The 9,775-nt window shown below is 41.7% G+C and overlaps 1 protein-coding gene across 1 annotated transcript; it reads right to left on the reverse strand.

The window, feature by feature from the left end:
• Positions 1-1,307: 1,307 nt before the first annotated feature.
• On the reverse strand, positions 1,308-9,168 carry CISD2 (CDGSH iron sulfur domain 2; the record flags this gene model as incomplete). The annotated part of the gene is made up of 3 exons (XM_081999674.1): positions 1,308-1,397; positions 2,427-2,638; positions 9,066-9,168. The coding sequence occupies 3 exons, from the start codon at positions 9,166-9,168 to the stop codon at positions 1,308-1,310; spliced, it is 405 nt and encodes a 134-aa protein (XP_081855800.1).
• Positions 9,169-9,775: the final 607 nt, after the last annotated feature.

Consider the following 9,775-nt stretch of genomic DNA (forward strand, 5'->3'; position numbering starts at 1 on the left):
AGGCATTTAACATACCATCACATCCTAACCTGCCATCTTCTGCAGGAAGGCAAGAGGTTTAGGTACCTAGAACTACAACTTTACAAACACAGGAGGAACAATCTACCTTGGTTGTACTGCTGCTGCGACAGCCATTACGTGAGCACTGCTTTCTGACTTGCTTTGTTTCAGCACTGTGGGGATCAGCTTTGGCAATGGCAGACTGCTCTTGGGCTTCACACCTGCCTAACATTGGGTCAAATGAAATGCTGTTAAGGTACAGTTGAAATCTGCCTTAGTACAATTGTCTAAAATGGTAGCATGGATCAAATTTTTATTTTTAATACAGTCTTTCATTGGAGAACAAAGCACTTTAGAAGAATTTTTTGGAAGTCTAGCAGTTAGATAAGTAGCAATTATTTACCTGTATCTGAAATTAAGCCATACCACATTAAAGTTCTGACTTGCCCCAATAATCATTCTGAATGTGTAACAAGCCAAGAATACAACTCAGGTCTGCTTTGTTGGTTCCCTCATTTAACCAATTCCTTCCAAAAAGTAGCAGCTACAGGGCAAGTGAACTTGCAAGAAGCAAATTTATGTTTCCTTACAGGAGCTCATGAATGATCAACACAGGGGCCCAAACTAAAAGGATAATGTTAGTGGCTGACCTGCTCAATAGTTTAGTTTATATGGTCTGGAACTGCAGCACTCCACTGAGGATGCTGTATGAGACTTTCCAGCTGCGTGGAGTTTGTCTGAGCTGGACATGAGACTTAACAAACTGCCCACTTAGGTTACAGTAGGTGAAGGTCTGGCCTGCACTGTGCTTAACATTGGTATGCTGCCTGCCCTCAGTGGTATGCTTAGGTATATTCACAACGGATTAATTTAGTATCTTTTTTTCTCCCCCACTTAAGTGCACTTAAATTTGTTCCTGAAAAGCAGAATAAAACATGGCTCCTCAGCAGAACAAAATCAACAGAAAAGTGCACTTCTGTCACTCAGAAATAGTGACTGTTTTATAATTGCATGTTCATACAAAAAAGGCTTAATTGTAGGAAGTCATTTTATTGTTGAAATAAATGACTGACTTATATGCAGAGATAGTTACTTTACAGTTTTACAAAGCAGACATAATTCTTCTCAAAATAAAGTATCAAACACTGGCAGATTTAGCACTGTCTAAGTGCAGTTTATTCCAAAAAGAAATCTACAGCAATCATTAGACTAAATCATACCAATCACAAAATAAAATGCTGTCCTTTGCAACTACAACTGTATAAAAAGACTTTTTATCAGTCATGATCTAGTGGATGAAGCATCTGCTATACTTCTTTCTTCTTGAGTATTAGTGGACCTACATTATCTCCTGTTAATTCATTGTGCTTGTTGTGGGAGCCATCACAGACAGGGAACTGAAAGAAAACATACATGAGGAATTAGTATAACTCTGTACAGCAATTGCATGGTGATCTTCACATTTCTTCCTATGCCAAGAGCACTTTGATGTTGCTAGCTCTTCCTACTACGTCACATTTCACCATTAAACTCCCTCTCTCCTATCAGACACAGGACACCTGTTACTAAGGAAAAAAAACATTGCTAACAGGTAACTAAGTTTGTGAGGTCCTAAAATAGCTGTTCATAGACACAAGGTCAAGGACAAAACCTTTTCCATGGAAGAACAGCAAGCAAAGCAGCCATTGCAGCAACAAAAGGTTTAAGGTTTACTGTCGAACTAGTAAAAGTGCTTGAATAGATTTAATCATTTGCAACCAGAAAGTACTCTTTTAAGGAAAGCTGGAATACTTTGCTGAAGTGCTTATCCTGAAGGGAGAATAGTTGAGAGGGTTTTTTGGTTCCAGGACAGATTTTTTTTGTTAAAACAAGAAAGCATCCAGTCCAGAGAGGACAAAACCAGAGTGCAGTCAGGACGTTCAAAAGAAATTAAGGGTAGATGACAGATACCCATGTACATGTACTTGATTTGGGGGATATGGACTACCCAAGCCAGTCATCTACTGGCTGGTCTGGACCACATGGGGATATGCTCTCCCTCACCAACACAGGTCCAGCCTTACTTTCTTTCTAATATGAACAACTTTCTAAGCATTGTTTTTGCAAAAGAGAGTAGCTATCTTCTAATTACTTGCAATGTATTTCCAAATATTAAACAAGGCTTGCTCAGTTTTAATCTACACACAGGTAGTCACTCTGTAAGTGGCACACCCTGCTGTGTTTCTTACAAGTTTCTACAGTTTCTTTCTGCATGTAGGTAGGTTTACAGTGGATAAAAATAAGAACTGTGCCATTCTCAAAAAACAGGAACATGTTCCACCTCCAGAGAAAAGCAGCAGGTCAACATGTGGCAAATTACCACCAAAACACTGATAAAAAGATATAAGTTTCAATCTTTAATCCTACAGTAGCACAAAGTATCTTACCGTCTTAGAACGCCAACACCTGCAGTAAGCTTTAGTGAGGCACAGATCTTCAATGTTTATTTCATTCACTACTTTTGGATTTTCCTTCTGGATCTTGTGGTTAATCAAGCTATCCTTTTGCTGTTTCTTCTTGGGGAGGAATGGGCGAACAGCAAGATAGCCAAGCAAGGCCAGCACACCCAGGAAAGGCAATAACCGCAGCCATTCTGAAACTAAAGACAGGTGGAATTTAGATTGGCTCTTGACACCACTTCAGCATGGTGCAGCATCAGCTACTCTCAAATGACTTAGGCTTAGGGTAAGGAATGGGGTTGCTCAGTCAGCAAGACTCTGAGGGCAAACAAGACTTTGTGGGTAAGTCTTAAGAAGAAAGAAGAGCCAGATTAAAACCTGGTTGTTCCTGTAGCCAAGGTAAAAATTTGACTCCTAGAGTTTCACCTGAAGTTTAATTTTAACGCTCTAAAAGATGACTCATTGGAAGAGAATAAATCCAAAACAAAAAGACATACTGAAATGAGGAACCCTAAAATTACAGGGGTTCTGCTCACCCAAGGTAATGCAGCACTGTCTACTAGCAAACTGGGCATGATTACATGTGGTAAGTATATTCAGTACCAGTATCTTAACATTCTCTATATGAATAACTTCAGTATGTTTCATAATTCAATTTTTAATTGCTAATTTCAGATTTTTTGGCTTCTTGAAGTTTTCCCCATTTTATTTGCTCCAAGTTTTTTTAGAAACTTCTGGTAGAAGTTACACAGATTATTAGGTAAGCACTCACAAAACCTTCATCAATCTTTTTGGTTTTATTTTTCAGAGCTCTGTTTGCTCAGGGATCTGCAACCAGTTTCTACAATACAGAGAAAAAAAGAGTCCTAAGATCAGGTAAGTCAAGCCACAGAAAATTGCTTTTTACCAAGCTGAGGAACTTGTAAGTACAGGTAAAAGATTCAAGTATCATCTGCAGACTTAACTGCCTTGCTGCATCTCTATAAATCTTCTAGACACACTGGTAAGAGAAAGGCTTACTGGACTTTAAGAAATTCATCAGCACCTGACATAATACCTATGTATATATTAAAGGTGGATCCACTTTCCAGCAAAACATACTGTGACAATACTCCAATGTAATTTAAGTACTGTGGTGCAATAGCATTTTTCTAAATTTCTGGAGAAAACACTAAATCTAAACACTCATATACAAATATAGGAGAGTAGTTTAACAATATTTTAAAATGAGAAACAGAGAGGTGTAATGAGCTGGAGCACAAATAGCTGCACAAGCACTTTGTAAGACAAGACACTGTAATCAAGCTCCTCTTTAAAACTATTTAGAATCAGGACATAACAAAAAGTTTGTTTTTCAAGATTAAGATGTACAAGAAAGGAAAGGCAATAGAGCAGGCTAAGGATGCTAGGTAGGTCAGAATCAGTCGGCATAACTTCACTTACTCTTTGAATTAGCAGTATCAGAAAGGACTAATCAACGTCTCAGAAATATTAATGAGTCTGAGAAGTAAATTATATTAACTACAGACAAGCAGTATAAACTAAGCCACGTTCCAGCCTTGTCACTCATACTGCAAAAAGAGTATCATGTGAGCAATGTCAATTGAGATGCGCTGTTCCAGAACACCCCGTCAATACAAATCCAAATGCACTTTCTGACCTTACGTGAAGGACCGACTTGGAATGTACTTTTAAAGAGAGGAAACGTATTTGATCACTGAAAAAAATTTCCAAATTGAGCATCTAACCTGACTGTTGGCAAAGAGGTGGATCTCTACAAAGCTACTCTGAACATCAAGACAGAACAGACATTCCAACAGGTGCACGATAACCAGCAGCAGGGCACCTATCAAGTGTGTGATGAATACAATTGGCCTAAGACTGACACACAAAAATGAAATGTCCTGCATCAGAATTAAACATCGTTAAAAGAGACCTGCAGCTAAACTGCAAGTGGCATCTCAATACAGCTTGAAACTCCCTGATACAACATCAAACTTGGAACAGTAGTCATGCCTATGGGAGACTAATAACCAGTTGGGTTCATCCAAATGAAACAGGAACATGATAGCTGTAACCCCTGATAAAGGAAATTAGAAATAAACAGGAATAGGAAGGACCAGGGTGTTATTTATCATGGTTATTATTTAATATTTGTGTCATGCTAACTGCTGATAAAGGGTTTTGTCCTCACTAGCCAATGATTTCTTTACATATTTCTAATCTAGGAGCCTCCAATAAGCCCCCAATTACACCAATGTGTATACTGATCATAAACTGACTTGTTATTGCCAAAAGAGTGCCAGAAGCTGGTACTTTTAGATTGAAAAATCAACACGACCATGCTTCTAGGGGCTGAGAGACAAGATACTGTCACATGGGCAGGGATGGGAGGAAAAGCTTCACCCAAACTAATGCAATGATATCTTCCTACAACTGCAAGCTGCTCTGTGTTTTTCGAAGCCATTCATACCTTTCTGAAGCAGATGCAAGGCAATTCACAAGACTGTTTATTTTCACAGCTGATAACTCAGAATTCAGTAATTACATTGATTCTTGGAGATTCTTTATCAGTTCTGCTCCATGGGAAGAGGCAGTCTTTGGAACCAGAAATGGAGAGTAGAGTATCGAAGAGGTTAGTCTTCAAACTTGACTTGTGTTTGACAGAGACCAGTCCCAAAGATAAGTCCTGGAAAGTATCAGGAACATCACTGAGACAGGAATGCCCAGAGAATTCCAAGAAGCTGAGGCCATGGACCATAGGCCACATTTACATTTTCAAGGCGAGGCTGTCTTAACTTTTAGTCCAACAATAAGTCATCCAAAAAAAAGAAGAAACACAAACACTGTGAACAGAAAGGGACTGGCCAGCCACTGAGAGTCAAATCAAAGCAAGTGGTCCCTGCTTGTCCTTCACCAACTACTCCTTTGATATCCTTTATGTTTCAGCTAACTTCTGTGGAAATTACCCTATGCAGACCCAAAAGCAACTTCTTACGATAACAGCTTGACTGCAAGCCAAAATTTTAACACATATCAAATCAAAATGAAGATGGGAACTGTGATTGTGTATTCCCTAAACTGATTAAATTCTTCATGCAAATTCAAATTACTTGCTCAATTACATTCTCTTCAGAACTAAAAAGCAGTTCTATCCTAACTGTTTTCTGTTGTTTTCTTGGGTCTCTTACAGGTGTTCTCATTGCTACACAAACTAAACACAAAGGACTCCACACACCACTTTTATATGTCTATTAGCTTACTCAGCAGGTATGAAGGTAAAGAGGTGACAGTCCTTTTAGTGACATAGCACACTTTAAATAAATTAAAAGCCAAAGCTATGGGTAGGTTAGCAAGACACTCTGCAAATGCCAATTTCATTGTTCAAATGGGTTCTGAAGATTCTGTTGTCATGGTATCAACCTTCTTCAACCTGTAAAAGATGATCCACAAAACTGGTGTCTTCCTGCCTGGCAACTTGTTACGTTGAAGTCCCTCTTAACATGTAGGCCAAGTGTAAGACAGCTCACACAGGACTGTGTCAGGTTTACAGAAAGGAGACTAGCACCTAGATTCTTACATAAACCTTGAAATTCCCTTTTCTCACTCTAACCACATGCTATTTTGAGGTGAACATCTGTGCCATTTTAATGACATGTACCAGGATAAAAAGCAATGCCAGCATGAGATAACACTTCATTTCAGTGAACTTGAGAAGGGAAGGGTAAAGCAGCTATGACATGAAACTGAAAGACACTTCTGAGCAGCAGCACGACAATTTAGATATCCACTTTCAAACCCAAGGTCAAACATTCTTTCCTTCCTCCCTCATTGCTTTTACCTTCAGGAGTTTTGCACTGGATGTTAACAGTCCTCCTCTCTCCAAGCAAGCAGTCTTCCACTGGGATTTGGTGGGGTCATGACAGACAACAGGTGTCTTGAGATTTTTAACCAGCACATTATACAATAACCTATACAAAAGGATCCTCCCTATACTTTTGGTCTGTTGTTTCTACAACTGATGCACTACAGGAATGGAAGTTGCATCTGCCTGGAAGCTAATGAGGGTTTACAGAAGCAATAAAAGACCGAACAAGCAAAGGGCTGCACTGTTCTAGATTTGGGTTCTGGTCTGCCTTCACAAACAACGTCTACGCTAGCCAGTGTTTTATAGCACTGGTCCCCGACTAAATTCAGTAGATGCTACCAAAGGACAAATACTAATGCACTTAAAATGTTTTAAAATCAGTATTATTTCTCACTTTCCAAAAAGGAAAAAAAAGTGCTTGACATGTTTGATACGTCATTTTCCAAAGAATATGCTCCTCTGTAATTTGTAGTAGTAGTTAACACAGAAGATAATATTAATCTAATCTTCTCTATTGTCTAATAGTCTTTCACTAATGGTAATTCAATACATATGATCCTCTAAGTCGCTGCTGCAAAATAACTCCCAGAATTGGGAATCCCCTGCCCTTAGAGGCTTAGGACTTTAGGACAGGACAGACTAAGACCACAACAACAATACAAAAAAGGCAGCACTTGCTGAAGCAATCAATTTTTCTCAGGTGAAACTTTAGGCTGACAGCAGCTCTTGAGTCCAGGTAAGTACAGGACTCTAATGAGCAATGAGGTTTCAATGACTTTCAATAGCTTTTAAGCACCAAGAGAGGATCATTTCTTAACGTAGGTGCCTAGGAAGTGGTGTCCTACAATTTCCTTTTGAAAAGCCTCACCATGTTGCATTTACCCTATGCCATAACTTTAAGCACCTTGTACAGTTTTGCTGGTTTTCCCATTTTCATTCATGTATGCCCTAAGAGGAAGATATATAAGCACGACAGCAGATATTAGTCTAGTCTAGCTGACTGTTGAAAAAAATGAAAAAAACTGTAAAAATGTTGTCTCTATAGCTATGTATTTTTAATTACACCTCTCTTTCTCCCTTTTAGAGTGTTTAGCACATGACCAGTCAAAGAAATCAGTAAGAACTAGAGGCAGCAGATTTTTTCATGTATGCTCATTGAGTCCTACCAGGTCTCAAAGCAATTTCTGACTCGGTTCCTTCTTTTTTACCTTTGTTTAATATTTTTGGGACTGACATTTCACATGTTTGGTCTGCACTTACAGATTCAGTCATTTGCTTCTTGCCCTTCCTCCAAATTCAAGGAAGTACCTGTCAGTGGGGTAAATAACATGACAGCAAACCAGTTCTCCCCATTGATCATTCTATTAAAAAAAACCCCCAACAGTTCTGACTAGAGGTTTTCAGAACAGATTATATTACTACTATGTAGTGTGAATAAGTACAGAGACTGCACAAATAATTCTGTTACAGAAATGTGCATTTGGACAAGTGAAGCAAGAAGAGATTAAACTCAAGCATTACTAAGCTTAACAAATTTTAAGTACAACTTGTGGTTAAAAGGGCAATGACTTAAGCAGGAAACTGCCAAATGCTAAGAATTTAAGAAGCGGCACTGTTCTGTAGCTTTTTGTATCCCCATCCTCCCAACTTTGCAGCACCTGAATTTCTCTATTCAGTAAATGTAATTAACAGCATTTTCAGATGAGAGAGTAGTTGTGGGAAAAGAACGGTTCACTTAAAATGGGTTTCCTTGTCCTGGGAAAGATAATGGGACTTTACATTTACAAGCAGCACAAATATGCTAGGAAAAAAAGTACTCAAACCTGGTTTTAAATAAATTGTGCCTGTTCTAAATGAAACCATTTTCCAGCATTATTAAATTCATATAGCTTAGTGCTGCAAAACAAACATATAAGGTTGATTCTACACTTTGAAGACCTTTTCTATTTCCAGGGAGTTTCTGTTAGAGCATTCCTCTTATTTATTACAGCCAAACTAACCTTGTCGTTTGACACTGCTTGAGGTTCTGCCTTTATCATCACAGCTGAGCCTGGGCTCTGATAGTTCCAATTTGCAAAGCACTGAAATACATTTGCTAGTATTTAGTTTTCTTTCTTGTTCGCTCTGAGATAGGGCTATGATTAATAAATCAGTATTTTCACTCCCACACCCAGAAAATAACTTATAAAATTATTAAGTAAGATAACCTTGCGTATGTAGCAGGCTCCCAGAAACAAATCTATCTTTTTCAATCAGTGTAGATGCTCCCTTTCACTTTTTAAGCAAATGAAGAGGCAGTGTTTTAGGCCTTCAGCTAAAATCCCATTTTCTTTATGTGCGCAGCCTGTGACTTGCTGGTACTTGCACAGAGAGGAATTTTAAGTACAGTGCAAACGAGCTGGGGCCGAGGAGCCTGGTACGGTTCGCTCGATCACTACCTTTTACTCTGTTATCATCTACCTCACAGGACATCTTAAACGTCTTGTCAGATAATTTTCCTGCTGAAACACTTTAAAGGCGACTTAACGTTTGCGGTTCCCCGCTTCTGTAACAGATAACTTGTCTAGCACGGCCGGGGGAAAGAGCTATGCCTGGAGCGAGGAGTGGAAGTCGCAGCCCGACACACGACAGGCCCGGGAGATGTGCCGGCGGCCCGGCGGACGCCCATGTCCAGGCAGAAGCACGCCTCCCGACCCGGCCCCTTCCCGCGGGCGGCAGAGCGGGAAGGGGGTCCAGGCTGCCGGGCCCCCTCCACCTACCTGTGAGGCGGATGAAGCCGCCGACGCTCTCAGGCAGCGGTAGGCGCTTGAGATACGCGGGCAGCTGGACCTTGACGATGCGGGCCAAGCTCTCCAGCACCATGGCGGCAGCCGTTGGGAAGGGAAGGGAGCGCTACACGACCACCAACTCCCGCCGCGACCCGCGCGCTTCCTTGGGCTACTGCCGCCGCGCATGCGCGGCGGGCGACGCTTGTGCCCTCCCCGCGTGCGCATGCGCGGCGGGGCGACGCTTGTGCCCTCCCCGCGTGCGCATGCGCTCAGGGAGACACCCCTGTTCCCCTACGCTCGGGCCGCGTTTCCTGCGGGCGCCGCAGAGGGGGCGCTGCCGCGCGGGGGTCGGTAATGCTGCCGCCGCGAGGAGGCGCGCGGGCGGTGCCGGACGTTAGGGCCAGGAGGGAGCGGCGGCGCGAGCGCAGCCCGGTGGGCAGCGGGGCCGGGCCGGGCCGGGGCGGCGTGGGGTGGGGGGCACGGGCCGGTGCCGTGGCCGCTGGCAGCCAACTAGAGTGCCTCTGGAGGCAGCGCCCGGCCTGCGGGTCTGTGGTGATGTCCGGCTGGTCGCTTGGGCCCTGCTTAGCCTGGGCAGGCCTCACTTGAAGATAACAGCTACGGAGGTGAGGGAGTACGACTTCAATAATGTGTGGCTTATGACTTATAGGCCTTATATTACCTGTCATCATCCTGTTGCGTTA

This window comes from Phaethon aethereus, assembly GCF_964289735.1.
Source record: "Phaethon aethereus genome assembly, chromosome: 4".
NCBI classification, from domain to species: Eukaryota; Metazoa; Chordata; class Aves; order Phaethontiformes; family Phaethontidae; genus Phaethon; species Phaethon aethereus.